Source organism: Lepidothrix coronata, unplaced genomic scaffold, assembly GCF_001604755.1.
Source record: "Lepidothrix coronata isolate B3197 unplaced genomic scaffold, Lepidothrix_coronata-1.0 Scaffold183, whole genome shotgun sequence".
In the NCBI taxonomy this organism is placed as follows: Eukaryota; Metazoa; Chordata; class Aves; order Passeriformes; family Pipridae; genus Lepidothrix; species Lepidothrix coronata.
Window position 1 is genome coordinate 1888052 of NW_016690363.1, and position 24666 is coordinate 1912717.

At 42.8% G+C, this 24666-nt stretch overlaps 2 protein-coding genes and 1 long non-coding RNA gene across 12 annotated transcripts in view; 2 read left to right on the forward strand and 1 right to left on the reverse strand.

Moving 5' to 3' along the window:
* Positions 1–2720: 2720 nt before the first annotated feature.
* LOC108505069 lies at positions 2721–22003 on the reverse strand. The gene is made up of 5 exons (XM_017830717.1): positions 21919–22003; positions 21653–21846; positions 19185–19314; positions 6930–7094; positions 2721–3196 (listed from the first exon to the last, which is right to left on the reverse strand). The coding sequence occupies exons 1-5, from the start codon at positions 22001–22003 to the stop codon at positions 2949–2951; spliced, it is 822 nt and encodes a 273-aa protein (XP_017686206.1). The 3' UTR covers positions 2721–2948.
* LOC108505083 lies at positions 12414–13014 on the forward strand. The gene is made up of 2 exons (XR_001877384.1): positions 12414–12729; positions 12816–13014. It is a non-coding gene; the product is annotated as an uncharacterized LOC108505083 (long non-coding RNA).
* GABRR3 (gamma-aminobutyric acid type A receptor rho3 subunit) overlaps positions 21536–24666 on the forward strand; it is a 34164-nt gene continuing 31033 nt past the window's right edge. For 6 of the 10 annotated variants that reach the window (XM_017830734.1, XM_017830736.1, XM_017830740.1 and 3 more), the window contains exons 1-2: positions 21727–21881; positions 22325–22439. The gene's annotated coding sequence lies outside the window, so the exon portion shown is untranslated. Of the gene's footprint in view, positions 21561–21726; positions 21882–21960; positions 22440–22728; positions 23556–24666 lie in introns of those variants that run through there. The other 4 variants (XM_017830739.1, XM_017830744.1, XM_017830738.1 and 1 more) reach the window with 3 other exon arrangements.

Genomic DNA, 24666 nt, shown 5'->3' on the forward strand with positions numbered 1-24666 from the left:
TAATCAGTAGATAAACATTGCAGTGAACTGTTGTGTACACCTTCAGGTCTCTGAGAACATCCCAGATGATATTTTCGAGGAAGAAATTCCACAAGTAAATGTTCAGTAGAGGTTTCACTCTCCTTGGACCAGCAAAATAACTCTTGAGTCTGTGTGCTTGTGTGTAAGGGATGGATGGATGGATGGATGGATGGATGGATAGACACACACACTCAGAGGTGCTGCCTTGGAGAGCTGAGTGGCCATGTCTACAGGCATTTTTTTTTATGGAAAGGTTATGAGCCAGGTTCAGTCCCTGAGGCTCGGGCCTATTGCTAAGGCCATCACTGATAATCCTTAGGGATACTCCACACAGCACTGTTTCATGGGCCAGACCTGGCAACACTGTTGAAAAATTGAGGTGCAATTAGCACCAGTTGGGTCAAAGCCCATATTCCTCCTGGTCCCCAGTCACACACCCCTACAAGAGGCCAACTCTAAATCCTCAGTTGAAGTGCAGGACATGACACAGAGGCAGGTCTGAGGTCATCTGCTCTGCCTAAACAGAGATTGATTTAGTCTTTGAAATGTGGGGTGAAATCAATTTTAAGCTATTTTCATTAATTGTAACATGCACAAATGCATGTTATCTGTGTGAGCATCCAGTTTGCCTTCTCAGCGACACTCTACTATTGAGACCGAGTTGTTTAGGGTAATAGACATTTATTTTCCTTAGGTTTAAATGTTCCATTTCTTATTTGCAGTTGGTTTGTTCTTTTGATGAAAAGGTACCATCTACCTTCTCAGTGCCTTTTAAGAACTTTCTGTTAAGGTTCCCCTCTAGAATAATTTCCCATTACTGAAGTCCAAAAAACTGCAACTACTAAAACTACAGAAAGACACAACAAAGTGTTTTGATAGGAAAAACAGGGATATGCTACTCTTAAAGCAAGTTCCTTTTTTTCTGATTGTGACTCACTGCCCTTTTTTTTTGCAGGAGGAGGGCTGTACACTGGTATAAACCATGGAATTTGACAGATTCACTCTCCGAATAAGAACTGATGGCTACTAATTTAGGAAAATCTCACTCAAGTGTAAAACCTTCTAAATAGACTTTGTTAATGTGCTTTGTTACTAATTGGAAAACAAATCCCAGGGGATCTGCAGCTGTTAACAAACAGCACTGTAGATCTTCTTCTCTGTGGGATGACTCCATGCTCAGACCCCATTCCCAGTATTTTCTCCTTCCTGACCTGCCCCAGGCAATCTGGCCACCCGTAGCCACTATTTTTATTCCCGGTGAGTAGTGAAAGAAGGAGAGCTGGGAGGGAGTTGAAGGGATCAGGGGCAAATGGGCTCTGCTTTTGCCTAGCCAAGGAGGCAACCCCCAAAATCTTTCTGGCTTCTTTACCCCCAGTGGCCTCAGAACCCTCAGCTCCCTAACTCCTGTCTCCTAGTGACCCTGAAGACTCCTTTCCTAAGCAACACCTCAAACGTGGATGGTGAAGCTTGTGTCAAAAAGATGAGGAGTTGCAGTGGTGAATTTTTAGCAGCAGCAGACAGTGCTGTGCCCCAGCCCTTGCCAGGACCCTCCTGCTCTGATGAGACACCAGCAAACTTGATCTGGGGCAGCCATGGCAGTGCCACAGCCCCGTGACAAAGAGTTCTGGCCCCACTCTGCATCTTTGAAACCAGCTATGGTAGACAAATCTTCTAGTAGTTACTTGGCCATTTGTTTCTAACTGAATAGAGCTGCTTCGTGTTCTATAATAATAATAATTGTTAATTGGCCTTTTTGTTCTCTGGCTCTCACTTATTTCCAGGGGTAGATACATCACTGAGCAGGATTCACCAGTTCCTTATCTATCTGATGTTCCTTATCTATCTTTTATGTAATATTTCTTGCATATCTAGTCTTCATTATTGTCCTGGATCCCCTTGCAAACCTAAAGGATTTTGGTTAAAAACTACATACATTAAAAATGAACCTGTAACTGTTAAATCATCTAAAGAAATGATAATTAATAGAAGGTACTTTTAATGGTGGGTTGAATGTCACACTTGCCAAGCTGCCAGGTGGGATTTCTGTTCCTCAGAGTGTGATGACCCTTAGGTAGTAGGTGCAAGGTGAGTTGGTGATCTCACTTCAATTCTTGCTGACTTAAAGTTGTCATGGTTGTCAGTAGCCGGCTCTGAGGGCATAGGATGATCCATGCACCACTTCTGCTCATGGAAAAAACATGTCTGGGACCATTATCTGTTTAATTTCATGAACATTTCAAAGGGAAAATACTGCACTTTAAAATAATTCATGGTTATTTGACCCAGGATTACAGAGAGTAAAGAAGGGTTCTGTAAATCTTTAAATTAATATGGCTTTTAAAATAAAGTTAGGCACTGTGACAAAGCCATTTGGCTTGGATGTTGGTTGCACTACAGAAGCTTTACAGGCTCAAGGATGTTACATACAAGACTTCGAACTTCTTTCCAATTTTTCTCAAGTGAATTTTCTCTCTTCAAAAATATAATTATATTGTGCACCTGCTACCGTTGCTGTGCAGTGAGTACTGTGAAGAGTGTGACTCTCCCTGTGGCAGCAGCTCTTGCTCAGTCCAAGAGCAGGGAGACTCTCACACAGCCACAGAGTTCCAGTCGTCACCTCCACCAACACCCCCTCACCGTGGTAGGAGCAATTCCCAGCCCCTCACTCCCTCACAGCCACAGCCAGGCCACGTGTGCCCGCTCCGGGTCCGTGGGTGCCACCGAGGGTGACAGTCGCACGCCTTCCCCCACCACTCTGAAAATCCATGTGATGCCTCAGGAATTCAGCCTCACTCACACCAAAGGAATTTCACATCCCTGTGCTGAATGGATTTGATTGCAATCTGGAGGCTCTAAATTTGGTCTGTTACATACTCTTACGGAGGAGAGCTGGGCAAAAGATGCAAAAATGAGAAACTGAATGAGATTCATAATTTAATTTCTCTCACCCCACTTCTCACACTATCTTTCCCCTCTGGCATTCTGTTTGCTGGCATTCTATCAAGTAGTTCAGAGTAGTGACTCAAAAGTGTGAGAGTGAGCCTGAGATGCAGGGGTAGCTGGACCCCTGGCCTTTTGGACTGACAGTGGACAGGCAGAGAGCAGACAGGAGGAGCAGGAGAAGAAAGGACTCCACTTCCCCCTGCGTGTTCATTCCCTGGAAAGCAGAGAGCAGCTGAAAGCAAGCAAGGTGAGGGTAAATTAAAGATGAACCAGACCCAAGGAAGGGGAAAATTTTCAATGCAGCAGTGATTTTTTTTTTTGTTCACTGAAGGAGTCTAAAAACAGAGGGATGCTATAGGGAAGACTGTTAAGTGTAGCTGGGCTGCAGGGAAAGCTCCAATGCCACCTGCCCACGGCATGGCAGGGGGTATCCTGCATTTAAAGCTGCCTGTCAGATTAATGTGACCTCCTGTGCTGCTGTGTAATGGCCATATGACACTGTTACAACAAAATATTTTCATGTTGCAGAGCTATGCAGGATAACAAACTGCTGTGCTATGTATCTACAAGAGAAACAGGCTCTTCTTTCCATGAGAGTGTGGCTGGCACCTCAGTGACACTGCAGGTTGAAAAATATGGGACATCCACTAGGATGTATTACTGGAGAAAGGGGAGATGGGAAAGCGAGGCTGGGAACCTCTTCTGTCTGGCAGCAGAGCCCCAGATTTGTGCCCACCAGGGTTTTGAAGTGTATAACTAAATTTTCTGGTAAAAGAGAGCAAAGGGGATGCTCAAACATCCAGATGTGAGGCTCTGAGTCAAATGCCGCCATTCTCTTCTGACTGTGCTCTGAGATCAACTAAGTGATGATGTAAGTGGTCATGATGTTAATAATTAGCTTTTATGCAGCTTAGCTTTAAAATGGTGTCAGATCCAGTTTACAAAGAGAGACACCAACACCAGAATTCCCTTTCAACAGGTGGAAGAAGTGGGCAAGAAGGAATGAAAAATTTGCCCATCACCCCTTAACAGCCCAATAATAAAACCATAGTTTGGACCCTTTAACGTGTCTGAGGCAAGCCCCCATCCCATCATCCTTTTAAAAATAGGAGGTGACTCAGTCTGTAATGATGTTCCTCTACCCTGGCAACTTCATATTAACCTCTGGAGGTGAGGGAAAAAGTGTATTCCTTGGTAAGCCATCAGTGGCACTGCTGCTGCACAGATGTGCTGCCTGGTGAGCTGTGTGATAGCAAAGCCGAGTGCTCCAAGGGCTCTTTCTCAAAACAGGAATGTAAAAAGGCTGGTACAAAAAATGTAATTGTCATTTAATATGGGAGTATCAGCTCTGAATGGGGTGGGTTAGTGCAGGTGTGACCTGAGCTCTGCATTCACCTCAGACCTTACAATGAAGACCATGAAATATGTCTTCCATTCCTTAGTGATTTAGCTGTATCCTGACAGCAGCACAGTTGTAGCAGGATTGATGTCTGACAGTCGGGCCCTGGGTTGCCATGGTAACTGCCTAGGATGGGGTGCACTTAAGAAAAACGCAACTTCTGGGCTAAATTGTGGGCTGGAGGGTGGCAGATGGATGGGATTCAGCTGCCTCAGAGGGTGGTGCTCCACAGCCAGACATGCAGATTCAGGAATCTACCCAGGTGGTCGATTTGGCACATCAGAAGCAAAATTTAATTTAAAACATCAGTGTGTTCCCAGATTTGCTCACTGAGCCATGAAACGTGCAGGGTTAGATAAATTCCCATGTAATCCAAGCCTTGTGGATTGCCCCAAGCAAAGGACTCGGTGCACTCACAGCCCTTTCTCAGGAGCAGCCAGCAGAGACAGGGAGGGCTTCCCATTTTTCCTGGGAAGTTAAGCTTTTGGCAGCCTTACACACATGCGGAGCCAAGGACTCCAGATCCAAACGCAGCTGTGAGCTGGAATTGATGTTGTTGGAGTCACCGAACCTCTCTTAAAACACAGGCAACATATTTTGTTGCAGAAATGTTTCCAAAACTAAAGGTCCTTAGGATTTTCTGTTCACAAAACAATTTGAAACGAAAAAAAAAAAGGAGAGAAGAAACATCTTGTTACAACATGGCCCAGACCCATCTTTTATCCTGTTTTGTCAGCCAGCTGTAGGGAGTCCTCAGGACCTGAGCATGGGGGAAACATCTGTATCTAAGGGCAGAAATCAGGAGAAAAACAAACCAGCCATCGACCCAAAATAACCAGCTCCTTAGCTGTATAAAAAAGTCAGCTTAGTTTTAAATAATTGCTGCTCTGGGTCGGGGGGTTTCGGGAACCACATTTATTGTGGTTCCTTTATACCATGTGCAGTGTTAAGCCCATTGTAATAAATGTGTTGTTACATTAAATTCATTTTCCAAGATTGTTTTCTGAAACACAATATGCCTCGGTATCCAAAATCTATGGAAAACTTGTATGTACCACCTTTTCCCTGCACTGCTCAGCTACACTGTTGCTTTCCACCTGCAGCATTTCTTAATTTTTTCCCGTTTAAGGGCATCTTGTGTTAAGTACATTGGATAACAGATTTATTATCATTCAAAGGTAAAGACCTCATATTTGTTTAACAGATCTGAATATACTTTCTTTGAACTAACCAGATTATATACAGTGCACTCTACACTTTCAAAAATGTAAATAAATTTTAGGCCGAGCAAACAAATGTTTTTTTGCAGGCAGATATTTCAATTCTTACTCATGTTTCCATTTTCTGAGAAAGAGGAAGAAGCAAAAACTTCTTCCGTACCTTCTTTTCTTTTTTTTTTCCCCCCGAAGAAATTTGACATTCCTAATTATGACAGAGCAAAGGGAAACGAAAATCTATTTCAAGAGATGATTCCTCTTGTAAACAGTGCCTGGGCACTTCTGCCTCATCTCATTGCATTTGGGCTGTCAGATGGGCACAATAAATAACACGTCCTCTGACCCCCGTGTTGTTGTTCTTTTTTTTCTGTTGCAAATAATTGTCAGTTCTAGTCCTTGCCTGCATGTCACTGAAAGAGTTCCTAAATGACAAGGATATGGGAGCCTTGGTTTAGCTGGAGATAATTTTAGCCTCTCTCTTCTGACAAAAAAATTGCATGGGCTAAATCTGGACACTGGTTTCTTGCAGAAATAACGTTCTGTTTATCTTTTTTTCTGTTTTTATTTTTAATCCATTCAACAGCCCCCGTTATTTACTTTTCAAGTATTTATTTCAAGTATTTATTCAAGAGAGACCATCAGTGTGGGTTTTTTTTTTAACCAAAGTATCTAACTATTCTGCCAAGAAACATGATAAATGTTAGTAATTTCTAATACATTTTCCTGGCTTTACAAGAACATCAAAAAAAATCGGATTCACTTGCTGAAAAATGCAGATTATGAAGAAGTGAATTCAGTCTTCAGGAAAAAAGAAATCTTTTTTTGTTTACAGCACAGTGAACTTCTCTTTACCCATCTTCTAACTGTACTTAGAGCTCAGCAAACCCACCTGAAACCCTGCACGTATTCCATCCTTTCAATTGAATTCACTTGTATTTACTGAGTTTCTTGATTTTTTGTCCTAATCCTAAGAGTCATTCTGGGCTCTGGGGTCCAACACAAGCCCTAATGCAACTGAAAATGCATTTCTTGTCTTAGTGGTTTCCCAAGGACAGACTGCAGCAATACAATCTTTTTGATTTCAGGTGAAACTGGACCAAAGTATCATCAGGACTGCAAAACATAAGTATAATGCACCAAAATCAGTATCATTAGACAGGCCACACAAAAATGATAGATGAGAGGTTAAAATCATGGTGGATGCAGCAGAGATCCCAAACTCATGTAATAGTTTGTTATCATCATCATCAAACATCAAATGGAGGAAGTTTTCCCCAATTCCCCAGCTGGAAACAAGGGTGGTGTGTGATTTTTGGTGTGTGATTTTTGGTGTGCTCTTTAGAAACTACCTTTTGTTGGACTCCTCTTCCTTATATTCCATATGCAGCAGATGAGTGAACATGTGAATTGTATCAGCTGCTTCCCCCAGCATCCTCTGGATTTGCCAAGCTGTACTTGAAACTTCTCATCAGTGAACTGGGTTTTTAAGAAATGGCAGAACCAGGAAGGTCCCTCTGGTAATGGACGAAGGAGAGAGAACACAGGAGAGGACAGGAAAGGGAAGAGTTAAAACCAGCCCTTCTTCCAAGTAAGTGACTAAAAATTACCCCATAATAGCAGCAGCGTAGAGAGGCTTCTCAGTTCTCTACATAATTCCATGTGCTTGACTTTGGGTTCTGCCATTGTGAACAACATGTGGTCTTGTTATGGCAAAAAAAAAAAAAAAGGCAGATTTTGTTTTTTAGGGGGTAGTGGAGGGAAAAGAGAGTGTAGTCCTATTTCCCAGTTTCTGATGGGAGGAAGGACTTCAGCATCTCAGCGCTCATAAAGACATTGTGAAGCTTCAACTTTCAAATATTGTGCAAATGGAGTTCCAGCTGCCTGGGAGAAACCCTCACCCCGGCTCCCTCATCACACCTGGGCTCTGTTTGGGTGGTACAACCTGGAAAGTCCAGGACAAATACACCAGGTTTTTTTCATTGATCATCATCCCTGCTTGAGGGGTGAGTTCAGGGGTCTTACGTAGCAGAATCTGCAGATTAATTAATCTGTATTGAGAGAGTAGTAATCAAATTCTAGGCCTTTTTTATAGATTAATGTTCAATCCTATAAACAAGATTGGGGGGTGGAGCTCTCAAAAATCAGCAGTTGTAAAAGGAATCAGGATTTCCCAATGTCATAGTGCAGTTTGGCTTTCAATGAAAAGTGAAGAATGCACCTGATTTCTTATTATATAACACAGAGAAAAAAAATCCAACCAACCAATCCCACAGAACTTACTGTTTGCATGAGATAAAGTTTTTTGCTTGGTTTCACTGGAGAGATCATCAGCAGTATTTTTCTCGCCAGTGGGAAATTATGCAGCTTGACATTTTTTGCTAAACTGCCAGTTTTTAAAGGCACAGGATCAAAATCCTACTACTAGTCAGAACAAATTTGGATCAAAACCTAGCATCACTGGTTTTTTTGTCATTTTTGTGAGTATGACTTGTTCAGTTCTTCAGGCTACTAGGAGACATGCTATTGTCTTGCATAAAAAGATCACTTGCCCTTATGCTCAGGATATTCCTGAGAAAATAAAATACAGAAAAGACAATCAGGTGTTTGTGTGTTTCTTTTTAAACCATGCATAACACTTTAGCAGTGCAACATCCTTTAGCTATCTTCCGTTATCTCTAACTTTTGTACTCTTTACACTGTGACTGCATTTTAGGTCTGTTAGGGTTACGTGACCTGCCTGGGCAGCAGGATTTCACTAAATCACTGTGAAAATATTACTGTATCTGTTTCCTGATTTTTCTTTTCTTCTGGAAAAAAAATAATAATCTGTAACTTCTATTTGATATACAATGATTTGCATATACCTAATGATCTATCTTCAAGTAATATAAATTTCCAGATACCATTTTCTCACATACATCTACATTTATTGAAACTCTTCTACCTCAGCACTAAACAGAGTTGAATTTCAGGCTAACAGATTATACTTATCAGTCCATAGTTTCACTTGTAAAGATGAATAATTATGGCATTGTCTACTAGGATGTATGTAATGCTGATTTTAGGGTTGTTTTTTTCATTAGATGAGCCTGGTTAGTTCTTTCTGCTATAAAATATGGTACTGCATTTGTGTGCATTGTTCCTGGCCTTTTAAACATTGTCTATATAGAAATGTCACTGTTAAGGGTCTGTACTGCTGGTCTGCACCAAGACATTCATGTGATACCTCTCAGCAGAGATATGTTGGTGTCAGCTGAATTCCATTTTGGCTGTCAGTCTCTTTCTGTTGTACCATCAGCTTGGGGCCTTGGTAGTAGGAGAGGCAGTGATAAGTGGCAGGTTGGAGTCCAAATTTAGTCTCTTAATGATTTCTTCTGGAAAAAAAAAACACCAACAAAACCCCATACCCCAAATCTGTGGAAATAATGGATAATTTGAGATATTGTTTCATGTTCCTTGCTTAGGCTTTTCTTCATCCCCTCACAAGCAGAGTTGATGCATTTTCTTTCACAGGGTTAAATTTCAGTCAGAAAGCATTCCAGACCTTATCTTTGGTATCCTCATTTCCCTTGGTGAACAGCAATGGTTCTCAATTTCTTTCGCTGTCTTTTCACTTGCTGAGTGAAGACCATTTCCAGGTGTGGTCTTCAATCAGACCTCTGCAACAACCCCAAGTGCTGCAATCTGAGGTCACTACTGTGGCATGAAATATAGCCAATGGAGCAACAAAAAATGACTTGTCTGTAACCACTTTCGATATGTTTCCTTTTCTCATTCTAGTTTCCTGTGTCTTGGAAGGAGTGCTTGAAGAGCTCTTATTGTTTTCCTAACTGATCTACCAGTTTAACAGATTTTAAAGCTTGAAGGTGCCAGGATAATCCTCCTGCCCCAGGCCACGGAATTTTTCTTCAGTTTTTCGCCACTGGATCTTGTATGCATTTTTATAAGAAGTCATCTCTGTGTTAGAATGCTCTCACTGCAATATTTTAATGTGCTTTTATTCTTCCAACACCTTATGAGAGAGGGAAGCTGGTACTCCGAACTTGGATATAATAACCCAGTGATGATCTCCATGAATTGGCATACTAATGCAATCACCTTCCTACTTCGTGGAGTAAAGGATCAACTCTAGATTTTTATAGACAATTAGCTTTTAGAATTGCTCTTTCATTACTTGGATTGTATAATGCATATTTTCTTGGGACAGCTGTAATAAGGTTTCAGAGGAAAATGGAATGAGACAATGCAATTATCACCCGTGATTCCTCTTTTTGTCCCTGTCTTAGTCAACTCTTGAGGGAAGGGAGGGCTTCTTGTTCAGTGTTTCATAAATTATCTCCTGTTGTAATGGCTTTAAGGCTAAATTTCATTATACGAATCAAAGTGGTGGAGATGTCAGCACAAAATAATAATGTCTCAAACAGAGACAGCTAATATGAAATGTAATGTACACTGAGAACTAAGGAAATGCAGACCCTAAAAATAATGATAATGTATGGAATGATGCAGATGAACACCAACTTTACAGCAGAAGAAAAGCAAGATGAAGTACACACATTGGGTTTAGAGAGATGTACACATAATGCCTTTGCATATTTTACATGATGCTCTCAGGAGGCTCTTCAGTGTCTGTAGCATTTGATTCAAGGTATCAGCAACTGTACTCTCAGATATTAAAGTTTTACAAATGCTGCCAACAAGCTGCAAAATGGAAACTGCCTGAGGTCACGGCTGGCCAGTGAGAAAAGGTTCCTGATCGTATCGTGACTTTTCAAGTGAGCAAGCTACTGCCAAATCAGCAACACAGGAATAGGATTTTCCAAGCCTTTTTGATGTCTCTGAGCCAGCTGGTCACCTCCTATCTTTGCTTTTAGCAAAATGGGTCCCCAGAGGCAGCGCACAGCTCTTTCGGTGCCACTAATGTTTTCTCCAGGAAAAATATTTTCATTCTTAAAAAATCCCAATGGACTTAATTTATAATTTACAGAGATATTTTAGCATAAAATTTGTATAACTGCTGGTCTCAAAGTGATATCACTTGTGTGGCTTGTTGTAGCTACTAATAAATATTGTTTTCTGGAGACTTACATCCCTCATTTTTCTCCAGATGACTGAAACTAGAATAGCTCGTAAACCACAGAGAAGAGGACCTGAAGAACCTTTAATAATCCAAATTATCTTCTTAAAGAATAATTAATGAAGAAAACACATTTTCTTGTTAGAAGCCTGCAAAGATACTGAAGGGTCTTGAATGAATTGACAGCCAACTACGAGTTGGCTGAGCAATAGAAGAAAATAAACACAAGGGAAAAAAAACCCCATCCAGTTAAAACTACTTGAATCTGTTAATTACTGACAGGGCAAAAGCTCTGTAAGGAAATTTCATATTAAAAAAAAAATGCATTAAGCCAGCTTTTTCAAATTATGTTAGTTCTTCAAAACCAAACACTGGGGAAAGTAAGGTGGTTGTTTTGTTTGCTTTGATTTTTAATTTAAAGAACTGATCCCCAGTATGTCTGCCGAGGAGATGTGAAACATGAAGAAATTTCTCAAGAAGATCATGATTATTGCTTTTTGTTTGTTTGTTTATCAGTAATGACAGCTCACAGAAGTATCACTTTGATGGTTTCTGGGACACAGATTGAAAAAGAAGTGAGACTGTGTTAGGATGGGGAAAATGGACTGCAGCTGCTAATTACCAGATAACCTGTTTACAGTCTCATTTGCAATGTGTGCTAATTGCTAACTGCAAACACTTCTCAGTTTCCCCTCCAAAGCACTTGCGAGCAGCTCTGTTGATGCACAGCCTTAGGAGAAGGGATATCCATAAGAGAGAGAGCTTGGCACACATCTGACCTTCGCTTCCTGGTCACCTGCGAGCTTTGGGGAGCCATGCCCAGGGGATGGGGTTTTAGGGTGGCAAAGCCAGTCCCAAATCTGTGTCTTTTTAAGCATCCAAATGGGTAAGGAAGCAAGTAAAACCATCAGCACTAGTACTGCTGAGGACCCTCAGCTTTGGCACCTGATCTTCCCTCTGTGAGAAGGGTGATTGCTCAGTAAAATCTTAACAGATTTTAAACCCAATTCTGTTTTAACTCACATCACCAAAATCCCACTGCACATTTGGTTTTTAATTTGGCACCAGCCATTGTAATTAGTGTGATTCAATACAATGTACTTCAGTATTTTATGTAATGAAATACTTCTGAGAAAGAAACTTGTCTTGGTCAAACAAGAATTGCAAAAAATTCATCAATTTTAGTGCAAATGGAATGAAACTGTACTTTCATGACCTTATTTTAATATAACATCTTACTGATGTATTTTATATAATACAACCCTGAAGTTCAGAAACATTTTCTGTCTTTGCCTAAACAAGGAAAAATCAATTAAGTTTTGGATGGTTTTGGGGCCTTAAATCTGTATCACTTTCAGCTGGGAGAAACATGGGGCTTGAAAGTGGGAGCTGGGAAAGAGGCAAACAGGGTTGTGTCCTGTTTAGGAGGAGTGTTGAGTAAAGAAAGTCTGGACAGGGGAAAGTCGTGCATAAGGGTTGTGCCACTGTGAGAGGGGAGCTCTGTGGTTAAGAATAAGGCAGAAAGAATGCAAATGTATTTTTAGTTGAAATTAGAGCCACCTTTCTAAGTCTGCAGCCAAATGATCCTGGCTCCTCTTACGCAAGGCAACAACTATCCTGGGGACTCATGGTGACAAATGAGCCTGTGAAGCAGCTAAAAAGCTCACTCGTGTATTGTTGAATTTTAGTGTTGTACATGCAGGGGTTTCCTCCTGTTTTTACTTTCTCCAGAAGAAACACAAGTCAAAACTTGCAGAGGGATAAGTCAGTAAAACAGCATGTTATTTCTAGGTTTCCCGAGCTGAGGAGCCGAGCAGGAACGTTCAGGTTTCTGTGGGCTGGGAATGTCAGCTGGGAGCAGGAGAGCCACTCAAACGTGAGGCACGGGAGCTATTTAGAGCAGCAAGAAGCCGATAGCTCTGATACTGCACAGCGAGGGGCAAGGAATCTGCAGTGTGGCTGTGGATGGAAACTGCTGCGAGTGTGGAGCAGGCAGAACACTGCTAAGCTGATTACAGACAGCATTTTGAACAATTCATTCAGAAGAAAGGACATCCAGGGGCCTGAGGGAGGTAGTGAACCAGGCCAAGGCCATCAGCATGGACCTCCACTTGGCCAGGGTGTGTCTGCACATGTTTTTTTTCCCATTACTCAACAGGTGCTTCCCAGTGTTCTCAAAGATGTTTAGAACAGAAACATGCTCTCCAGAAGCTGAGAATAAATGAGATTGCAGCGTGCTCTCTCTGGAAAGGGGACTGACAGCTAGATAGTCATGAACCACAGCATTCCCTGAGCAAAAAAGAGCCCAAACTGCTGCCTACAAAAATCACTAATAAAGTGAGGGACTTCATTTTTTTTAACCTCTGTGGGATAAGAGGATTTATTACCCCATAGGGGGTTCGGAGATAGAGCCTTGCTGACCATGGCTCCTTTTCTCACTCTAAATCAAAAGGCTTTTTCAACCTTAATTTGCAGGGGCTGGACCTACTACCTCTGAGAAAATCTGATCCATCTCTGGTCTACCTTTGGACAGCGCAGACTTTGTTTCTTGCTGTGCTCCACCCAAGTGTCCCTCGTTTTTGTCCAAGCTACAGGTTTGACATTAGTACTGGATTCCTGCTGTCTGCAGAAACAGCAACTACAGAGCACCATATCCTTGTGGTTCAAAAAGTGACAAGGCAATTAATGGAACAGTTGATTAAGTTTCACAGGCCTGCCAAGCCAAATGATTTCAGACTGCATTCTGCTCATACTGCAGGAAGCTTGGGCTACTCAGTGGGTAATTTGGTGGTCTGCTCACCTTCATTTTTTACCAGATCCTCCTTAGGTAAGAGTATCCAGGCTATGATGATAATAATACTTTTTAAAGCCCTTTCAAAATCCTGATTTGGCTGAAGTGCTGAACATTAGTAATAGCTGGTCTTCTACCCCTACTGCTGGCTTGCAGACAGACACCTCCCTTGTGGAACAGTTAATGACTCTAAATGATCTTGGAAAATATGAGAAGCAATCTTCCTCAACTGGCTTTATTAGAAAACTAGGCAGTAAGTCTACAACACTGAGTTATGAAATCTGTTTCCTGACTCAGCTGAGCTGCTTAAACTGTAAGGGAGGAGTGTAAAAGCTGAATTACCACCTGCATTTAGCTATCACATCTGGATCTAAAAAGTAAGAACTTTTTAATCCAGTTTTGTGAGAGATATGGGTGAGAAAATGCTCAGCAAATGGCTGGAAGTACAAAACTACCCCAGGCTTTGGGGCTCCAGTGAGAAAATGTAACAAGTAAGAAAGGGGAAACACTGGTGCTGGCTGAAAAACAACCAGAAAGTTGCAAAACTTCAAATCTGTCAAGCGGGAGCAGTCTGTGAAGCAGAGAGGATAAAATGAGAGCAATCACTGAGAGCCAGGGAAGGAATGTTTGTTGAAGTGGCAGAACAATCAGGTACAACAGCACCAGAAATGTCTCCTTTCGCTCAGCAGTCACTGTCTAAGAGCACTGCAGGATAACCAGGACCTGAGCTGTCGGGGAAGACAAGGTCCCACAAACAGACAGATTGCCTGTGACCTGTGGAGACAGCTTGAGGAGAGATGATCAATTCTGTTGTCATGGAGTCACCAGCCAATTTACTGAAAGTCAGAAAGGTAGAGTGTAAGGAAGGGCAATCTTTTCCAAGATTAGAGAAGTAGAGCACTTGTAAGCAAAGAAGATAAAGCGGTGTAAAATCATGGAGAGAACACTAGGACATGGAAAGGCAGAGGGACAGCTTAAGAAGATGCAAAATGGATTACCTTTCCCTGAGGTGTCGTAAAGACAAAGCTCTTAGCATAGCTGATATATCTGTAGAAAACGGAATTTCCTGAAAGCTGAGAGCAACATCTACCAGATCATAAATTGCTAGAAAATATCTGCTTTACTGGATTTCAATAACATTTAGCAGTATTCTAATGTACAGGCACTGGGATGACCAGACTGTCAGAGGGATCTATTCCACCTTCCATCACCCCCCAAACCACTTAAGATACTGTAACCTCCACCTGCTCTTCATGACAAAGAAAAGCAAAAACCTGTGGTTTTCCTTAGAAGGAGTAGAAATTCTTCCTCTTTTTCATGGTGATGCTGCTGGGTAAGACCAGTCTTTGATCAAATAAGAGCTTCCAAGACTCTTTTCAGGAGTTAAGCACATCTTAGAAAAGAAACACTATCACCAATAGAGCTTGTGCCAAGGACATGCCCCAAAGTGAACATCTCATTCTGTGAGAGCCTTCAAATTTTTATATTACAGCTGTCCCTTTCATCAGCTTCTCTCTGAGGAGCACTTCTTCCCTTGTCTGCTCGTGGCACAGAATTTCTTTGTTTTAAGGTCTTGTGGGCATCCAAACTTGCCAGTAAGTAACCTGGACATTAGAAGTATATTTTAATATATTTAGTTATATAGGGCCTTTACTCTTTAAAAGAAAACACAGAGAAAATGGAAGTATTACCTTTAAACTTAATTTGCCTCACTGCACCTAGGGATAATGGCACTAAGGGGATACAAGATCTTAACTGCAGAGGTTTTAAAAAGCCTTTGATACTTCAACAGAGAGCAGCAGCAGCAGAAGTGCCAGGCACTCACCGCTCTCCTTTTCCTCGCTAGCTTTTCCTTCACAGAAAGGAACATCATCTTCTCTGGAGTGACTGGTGCTTCTGTAACTGCTGAGGGGTTATGTTACTTCCAGGATATCATCCTTCCCAGTTTAGGGGGGCTGCTCCATGGCCCACATCTGCTTGTGCTGTGAGTCTCGTCCCTTCTCCCTGCCTGCCTGCGATCCGCCTGCTCCTTGCCTGCAGCACGGGCTGTGGCTGCAGGAATGAGGTGGGAGTGGGGAACAGCGATGCCTCCCGTAGCTTTTCAAAGGCTCAGAACGACTTGTCACTCGTGCAAGTAAACATCTGACAGAAGCATATGGCTCGGAATGAGCAATAGCCCCCCACGCTCGCTCACACGGGAGCTGTCAGGGCTGCTGGGTGTAACAACGTGCGCAACAAAGGAAGGGGAAATGCGTTTCGTAAAACCAGGGAATTAAAATGTTCTCAGAAGTGATCTGTGCAAAGCAGCTGCCAATTCCAACGGTTTGCCTACAGTGTTCCTCTCTCTCTCAAATTCTGCCTCTCCTGGACCCCCACACTGACTATGGCAGGTACCAAGCAGACACATACTCACTTTCTCCATCCTGTTGTACCTTGCATTTGAGCTGGTGATCCCTGCTCAACCCTTCTGCTGTGCTGGCTCATCACTTCTGGCTGCCCGGTTCCAGCTGCAGAGTATCCGTGTAATCCTCCTCCTGTGAGTTTTGTCCAAACATCCAAGCTTTTCTGAGCCTGCCTGGGTCAATTATGTGTTTGTTTTTTTTTTTTTTATTAGTAGTAATGCTCTTCTGTGGGACCAGGAGAGAGAACTGCTGAGATTCAAGCAAGAGTGGAATGGCAGCTTTATATCAGCATGTCTGGTCAGAGGGTTGTCCCAGAGACTCCTCCAAGGTTCTGAGGAGGAGAAAGTGCTGCTGGAGCAAGTGGTCTTGGGCAGCCCCAGCCCACTGGAAAAGACATGAGGATCGAGGCAATACCCAGCATCAAAATTCTAATTCAAAAATAGAACGCACTTTTAAACTTACTTGTAATCAGTGTGATTCCTAAAGAGACAACATAAACATCCCTAGGTTTTCACCCACACTTCCAGCTCTTAAATCCTCTGGAACCAAGAGCTTGCAGGGGACACTTGAGTTGTTCTGGGGTGTTTGCACGACCATGGAGTCTGAAGAATTCCAGGGAACTGTGTCTCAGACTTCTCAATGCTCATTGGCTACGCTGTGCTATTAATTGGCAGCAAATCTCATTAAATCAGTGGAGAAATTGTGTCTTGGTTTCAGGCCAGCCTAAATTTAGGAAAAATTCTGAATGAAACAGAGTCCTTCATTTATGAGGAGAACCATCAGGAGAAGTTTAGCTTTTGAGAGATGTTTTTCCCTTATCATCCTTCACAGATGAACAGGTATCTGTGGTAGAACATCACCACTTTATCCTTTTTTTTTTTTAAGCCCTAGAGCCAGGTAGCTTTAAAAAAAGTGTTGGTATTTTGATGGGTATTTATTTAACAGCTCATTTCATGGCGGAAACCCCTTCATATCAGAAACTTTTGAGAACAACCTCTTCCATCAGCCCAGTTCAGTCTCCAGAAAGGCTTTTCCTTTCCATGAAAACTGTATTTTCTGGTTTTGAGTAAATGTAAAAGTGCCTTTCTGTAACTCTTTTTTAATCTTGCTGGAGGCATAAAATGAGATACAAGCAGATATTTGATTAATTTTAGTCTAGATGCCAGACTGAGGCAAACTTGTTATGAGTGTGTTGCCTTCAGCTCTGAGCCAAGTTTAACACGTGAAGTGTCCATTTGATGGTGGGTCCTCCTTCCTCCTCCCCTCACTGCTGCTGGGCTCCCCACGGTCCTCCACGCTGGGGAGATGCCTGTGAGCCCTGCCTGGCAGAGACAGCAGCGTGGCTTAGCTCCACACAGGGTGCTGAGGGAAGGGAGCTGTGGTCCCCTCCCTGCCCGTCCCCACAGCCTGGCGGCTCTCGGACAGGGATTAGGAAGCAACCGCGCGAGTTGTGCTCCGGCAAAGTATTTTCTTTGACGACAGCAGAGAGGAGGATATTGCAAGAAGAGGGAAATCAGTTTCCCCTTTGCAGATTATTGTAAAGAACGGCCAACAATTTCTGCCTGGTCTCGCTTCCGTGAGACACTAAAGCTGTCCCAGAAGCTGCAGCAGCCACGATGGCAGCTCGTTCCCACCGCCCTGCCCGAGCTGCCAGGCTGCTCCTGGAAACCAGCCTTGCTGGCAGACCGCTCGTGAATCCCTGCTTTTCGGGGTCTGCAGCATCAAAGCAGCTCCAGGTCGTGAGCCGGCAGCAGATCCATAGATGGATGGATCACAGGAGTCTGCAGGCAATGACACCGAGGAAATAACCTGCTGCAGACAGCTCTATGCTTGGCTCTGCCTGTCAGCTTCAATTCCAGCTCTTTAATTTCCTGTGCCTGCAAGTGATGGTGAAGGGCTGCGCTATCATTTAAAGACTCTGCCTTATACTACGTGTTCTTTTGGGATGGAGTTTGTAATATTTTAGTATCCATCCCCAGGATCTCCATCTGCTGCTGTTCTTTTACTTAAGTCTTTTGAAACTTGCCTATATTAAAAAAGACTAATTTTTATTAAAATTTTTTTTAAAATATATTCAAGGGGCTTTGAGAACATATAGAAAATCACTTGCCTTCTAATCCAATAAAAATCACAAACCATTGTGTTTTACCTCTAAAACTCAGTAATGAAGAAAACAGGAATTGGGTTTGGCCTGACATATTTCATTCTGCTGGGCTATGGAGCTATTCAGATGAGGTGTGTTTGCATTTGTTCTCTTCCCTTTCTCCTTACAGTCTCTTACTCAAAACACTGGGCTACCTAAAATGGAGGAAGTGGAATATTACATTTGTTGTGAAATGAAAGCCAGTGGCCAAGACACTGGATGGTCCTTTTAGAGCATTATAAAGTCTCCCACCACCACCAGAAAGGGTAAAATGGATTTTTGGCAATCCCTTGTTTCTATCTGGAATTTTTGCATGAATAACAAATACTATGTCTTCATATTAAAAAAAAATGCTTTGACACTGTGTAAGACACACTGGAGATGATTCATGAGCTTTTACTTCAGCATGACTGTTGTTCCATCCTGACCTATACTTCCCATTTAAATTTGAATTCTCTTACCTGCATCATGGTAGAAATCAACTCTTTGCCTTGTGTAAGATCTTAGAAAAAGTATGATATTCCAGTGTAATGAAGATGCATTATTTCCAGAAATGACAAACCCAATAATAACACCCTTACCTAATCCTTTTATATACTTGGGAAGGTTTGCTGAGAGTTACAGCCTTTGCTTGACTAGCTGTGTTCTGGGCAGGAGAAGAAGTGAGAAATTGTCCTGTAAAAACACATGTCCCCAAGAGAAAATTTAAGGCAAAGAGGATTTTCGAAGTGTAAACAAAAGTGTGAATCATTGCCAGTGGATGTCAAGCTTCATGACTCCTTTTTACTTCAATTTGCATAGTTGTACTTTCAGGTTGACTCTTGGTGACGAGGTACAAACTTTATAATCCCTACATTTTCCTTATAGATAAGGCTGCATATCAGAGCTCTGCTGACCTAGTGTTTAGTAAGGAAAAGTATTTAGCAGTAGTGATACAGCTGACTACCTCACTCCTACTGTAGTAGTAATATTTGTACTTATATATATTTTTGTACTGGTTTTATACAGGTTATGGAGTTAAGATCCTGCAGCATCAGGGAACTGACACAGACGGGCCAGAATCTGTAGGGACACCACGCAGTGGGTGTTTGCTCAATGGCCTCAACTACAAATATGCTAAAAAATACAAAAGTATGTATGTTCACTTAAATGCTACAGGAGAGAAAGTAGTTTTCCAACAGCTTTCCTTACCAAATGCTGAAAACCCTGCAGGCTGACGATGGTTTAATAACTGACCCTGTCTCTCTGTTGCACTGAATCGTGATATGCTGGGCTCTCTACACCATCCTTTTCTCTGTTGATGGAAACCTTGATCTGCAGCCTGAAAAGCAAAGAGGTAAAAGAAGCATTGTGAAAAGCAGAAAAGAGAGAAATAATTTTTCAGTGACACAACCGGAATCAGTTTCTTTTTCCCTGACATTTCACAAATTGTGAAATGGAGCCCTGAGCTTCTCTCTCAGATGCAGTGGGATGAGACTCACATGATGCAGACGGGGATGCTCTCACATGTATTTGCAGTGCAATTTTTGTGTTTTTTTTTTTAAAAAACACCTAGGAATAAAATCCCTCCCTGTCGCCATTGGTGGGAGGCACCCACACCCCCAATAATCCCAGCAGTGCATGTACATGTGGTGTGTCTGTGAGCAGCTGACGGGGCTGGGAGCTGTGGGGTGTTGATTGAGGCTGCTGACTGTACCTCTGGGTGTGTTGGAGACTCTGCCTGCCCTGGGCCTGAGTGATATCTCCTGCTGTGGGAGGGTCACGCTCTCCAGGCACGATCCAGCCCTTGTGAGTTACACTGATAACAGCTGCACGTTGTCCTCCCTCTGCTGAGCGAAGCTCCTTTGTTACAGAAAGAAAAAAATTCCACTTCAAAAATATTGGAGAGGATTCTTAGATGCTGAATCCCCGGGCCTGTGAGACCTAGTACTTTGCTACAGGTTTTATTCATCTCAGTGTTTATTCAATAAGGGGCATAAAGCCAGTGCCCCTACAAATTAACCTTATTTCTGACTAGGACTCAAGGTCAAGTCTCAGCTCATACTTCTGGAAATGTCTCAGCCAGAGTTAGCACATACATTCCTCCATCCACACAGGATTAATCATACTCCTGCCATCTCAGGGTGTTGGAGTGTCTCCGAATTTCCCAAGCATAATTCTTTTTTATTTTTCTTCATATTCTTGGACTCCACACACTGTGGTGACCCTCAAAGCAATATATATCACCTTCCCTTCCATTCCATGTTTCTGAACACTGTGGGTCTAGAACAGGCTGTAACATAATACTTGACAAACCTACATTCTCTGTAAAACAAAGCTTTGTTTACTCTTGTTATTGGAAAGCTTTTAAATGTGATCACTCAAGACTAATGAAGTAGAAGGCAAGCAAAACAGCATTTCATATCTGCTATTTAAAATCACTTATCTTCAAGTCTTCAAGTCATCCTGAATTTTCACTCTTGACAACTTTTGAAGTTTTGGGGGCAAAGTGCCTCTGATGTTGGCCCTCATATTACTTCCACATCAGCAAATCTGTGATGTTTATTTCCACCATATATATCCTGACACTCCTGCTAATATTGGTGACAGATGAAGGCCGCTGCTGAGTCACCAGGAATGCCTTGTGCTAACGTGATCAAGATTAAAAGTGAAAAAAAGGACGTTGGATGTAAGGAGCCTCTTCCCCTTCTTAAAAAGTGCTACAGAGTGATACCACCTGCGTCAGGTCACAGATGTCAGTGCAGATGGTGTGTCACCTTATGTAACCTGGCAGGGGCCATACGATACTAGGACACTCCGTCTGTGTCAGGTTATACAACTGAGGATGTGCTCGAGCCTGATGGCAACAAACAGGAATCCGGACTGGGGCCTGGGTCGCTTTATGTGGAACGTGAATTACAAGGATTCAGAGAAATTTGGGCCTCTTGCAGTCAACAGATTAAATTATTTTACTTAAGATGTTCAAGGCCAGCAACCACAACTAAATAAGGATCGAAACAAATGTGCAAAGAATGGCAGTAAGAGATGGTGGCAGTGGCACGTTCAGAACAAATAAAGGGAATATTTATCCCTGGGCTGGGTAAGGAGGATGTGGAGCTCCCTGCTTCAGGCTGCAGCCAGGAACACCATTTTTGAGCAGACCTCTCCTGTGTACTATCACAAACTAAAACATTCTTAATGTACATAAGGTAATTAGGCTATTACCATACTTAAATTATTTGTGAGGGAGTGTGCTCATTTCTTACTAATCAACGCCTTCACCTTTTTCTAGTGTTCCCATTTCCGATCAGCCCGACCAGAGCCCATCTGTTCCCCTACCACTTCTGTCATACTTTCTGAAGCTTCTACCTTTATTTCAGTTTTTCATTACTTCTAATGTTCTCTTGCATCATAAAATACACCAAGAACTAGTGAAGGGATTAAAATTAAATTACAGCCACCAGAGCCTATTTTATCCGCACGCTAAGGGGTTGGAAGCCAGTCTCTGTACGGAATGTCAGGGAAGCTGCTCTGGACGAGGTGTGGCTGAAGCCCGCTGGAAAATACAAGGCTGCTGGATACGGACTCGTGAGTCCCCTTGGATGGTCTTGGACGTTTGGCCAGCCTCACAAGCACATTTTTTGTTTTCCCTTGTTGCTGCCCCCTTCTCTTTTTCTCACCTTATACTTCCCGCCCGCTGGTCTTTTGCCCCACACGCTCCTCCACGCGCAGCCCCTCTCCCTCAGGTGCGCTGACGGACCGCCCTCCCTCCCCACCAGCGGCGGCCATTTTCTCTCCTTCCCCGCCTCCCCAGCCCTTCTCGCCCTCTCACCGTCTTCCCCACCGCAGCCGCGGGAGGGGAAGGGCAGGGCAGCTGATTGTGCTCACAGAATCACAGAATGGTTAAAGGTTGGCGGCTCCCGGCAGACGGGGGATAGGCACTTGCGGGCGGGCGGGGCGGCGGCGGCGGCCGGCGCTGCCATCTCGCGGCGCTCGGTGGGAGCGGCCGGGAAGGCGCTGCCTGAGGGCATCGCTGGGAACGGGCAGGGGGAAATACCTGTGGTTCCCCCAGGATGTTTCGAGGATGGGGAAGGAGTTTAGTGAAATAGTCAACCCAGCAACCCTGGGTTGTCTGTGGTTTTTTGGGGTTTTTTTTTAAGATTTGTTTTGTTTTGGGTTTTTGTTCGTTTGTTTGTTGGGTTTTGGGCTTTTTTCCCCCGCAAAAATAAAAGTGGGAGGAAAGGAGAGTTGGTCTGCCTTGAGTCCCGTGTCAGGCACCCAGGGGCGAGGAGGAGGCAGAGCTGGAAGACCTGTGGCTTTGGATTTCTCTGCGTGCTTGTTTTGTCTTACAGAAACCAGGTACACAGGTTCTGGGATCCCCCACAGCTTTTCCTGTGCCTGAAGGCAATTTACTGGATCAGGATTTCTGCGCTGAGGGCAGCACAGCACGGTGATCTTGGAGTGAAGGTGGCTTCATTTTCCTGGTGATCTCAGCTATGCTTTACATATCTTTTTACATATGGAACGTGGCATAGCCCTGATACCTGCGTTGTATCTCCCAGACCAAATATTTGAATGGCGTTATCTTTACGTTAACAGTGAAATAATGAACAGAAGTGATAAAGCTTTCAGAAGAAATTCTTCCCTGTGAGGGTGGTGAGGCACTGGAACAGGTTGCCCAGAGAGGCTGTGGATGCCCCATCCCTGGAAGTGTCCAAGGCCAGGTTGGATGGGGCTCTGAGCAACCTGGTCTAGTGGAAGGTGTCCCTGCCCATGGCAGGGAGGTTGGAACTTGGTGATCTTTAAGATCTCTTCCAACCCAAACCATTCTGTGATTCTGTGAGCAAATTTCCCACCAACCTTTATTGCTGCTGCCATTCACCTTGCTTTCCTCTCCTTCAAGATTTTGTTGATGCAAATTGTTTAGATGTTTATTGATTTAGGAATACATTCTTTTGTCAGCTACTAGGAAAGCAGAAGTTGTGAAACCTTAGAAGTCCCAAACATGAACACCCTCTAGAAGTGTTAAATCTATAAAACTTAAATATATATTTACTTTAGTGTACAATTCACGTAGTTAAAATTGGCTTTCCAGTTTGAAATGAGCACCTGCTCTGTGATGTTAACATATGTTTCTCTGGAAGATATCAATGGGAAAGAAAAGCCTGGAAAACAGCCACAGAGAGTTGTGCCTGATGGCTTCTGAAGCTGTTTTGTGACCAATAGAGATTAGACTTTAATCAATAAATCTGTCTCTGTTTTGACTGCAAGATGAAAAAAGTTTGCAGTGCCAAAGCTGAAAGGCACTTTTTTTTTTCCCTCACTATTCAACATTTTTTTTTCTCTTCATGTTCATTGATGACAGAACAGGAGCTTTGTAGAGATGCAATACATTTCATAAATTAGTTCCCATCGGAGATATTGTTGACTTCTGGACAGCAAACTGGGCACACTGCAGGAAGTGCTTAATAAGCATCAGTGTGGCAGCAAGAAAAGAGTAAACACAGTTGCTGGATTGTTTTGTTTCAATCTGTGGAGGGAAATGAGCCAAAAGAACTTCAGGTAGCAGTTAGGATCTGGCTGGTAAGCACTGCTGAGAGACCACTCAACTTGCCAGACTGCCAAGGAAATAAGGAAAAAAATAATCTCATGCAGTATATATTGCTTTTTGGATTGAAGCACAGTATGGCAAACTAGCTTACTTTCTGGGGATACACCATGGTCTTACTGTGAATTGCTCGGGCTTATGGGTCATCCCCTTGATCTTCCCTCTCTGGGGAGAGAGGCCAACATTTTTTTAAAGAAATATATCCTACAAAGATAAAGAAGCAAACAGTAGTAACTCCTCCTGGGAAAAGATGGACATAAATGCAGGAGTAGGGTGCTGTATCCCATGCCTGTGGTCAACATGAGGTGGCAGAAAGGCAAAGTTTTCTGCCCCTGAGGTTATGAGAAGTGTAAATCTGTAAAAAATGTGGCTGCTTGTTTTGCCAGAGATCACCCTAAAGATGCAGCTGTTCCTTAACTAGAGGCAGTAAAACTGATTGTTTTACTTTCAGAATTGTTGCTGCAGAACCTAAGTAAAGGGATTAAGGGATGAAATTAATTCAGTGATTGTTCTGTCGGGGGAAGAATGATGAAAGGGAAAGAATCCCCGACTTAAAAGCTCTGGAAGTAGGGAATGCAAATAATTGGAGAAGAGTGTGGCTTTTCTTTGTTATAGATGACACTTTTTCCACCCAAATATCTGATTGTACAAAAATGTGCAGCACTTTAATGAAAAATAACAAACAGTTGTTCTGTAATGAGAAGAAAAGGCAGACCACTGAAGTTACATTTGATTTCTGGAGTTTTGATCTCTTGTCAGCTGTGTATGGTTTTCAGAGTGCTGATTTTAAGATATGTTGGCCACTCAGTTGCTAATGAAGCCAACTGGATGCCAGATACTTTGCATTTCTTGCAGGGGTTTCTGAATTCACATTACTTCCCAGTTTTGCTTTAGAGTTTAGATTACAAGTCTGAGATTTAACTTTACTACTAATGGGAATGATTGAGGGGGTTCAAAAAGAGGAATAGCCTCAGATCCATGGCTGGAGAAGCTGTCAGAACAGAGAATTTCTTTGGAAAACATGTTCAAGACTGTGTGTTCAACACACTAAAGCAGTTTAGAGTCGAGCCAGACTTCCCAAGGCAT

Excerpts from the sequence above, each read along its gene's own strand:
- LOC108505069 (XM_017830717.1), bottom strand. The coding sequence starts at position 22,003 with ATGCCCTCAGGCAGCGCCTTCCCGGCCGCTCCCACCGAGCGCCGCGAG. Across the intron at positions 21,847-21,918 it reads CGCCGCCGCCCCGCCCGCCC|CTGCCCTGCCCTTCCCCTCC; the intron begins GCAAGTGCCTAT and ends GAGCACAATCAG. Across the intron at positions 7,095-19,184 it reads TGCAGGGTTTTCAGCATTTG|AGGGACCTTCCTGGTTCTGC; the intron begins GTAAGGAAAGCT and ends GTCCATTACCAG.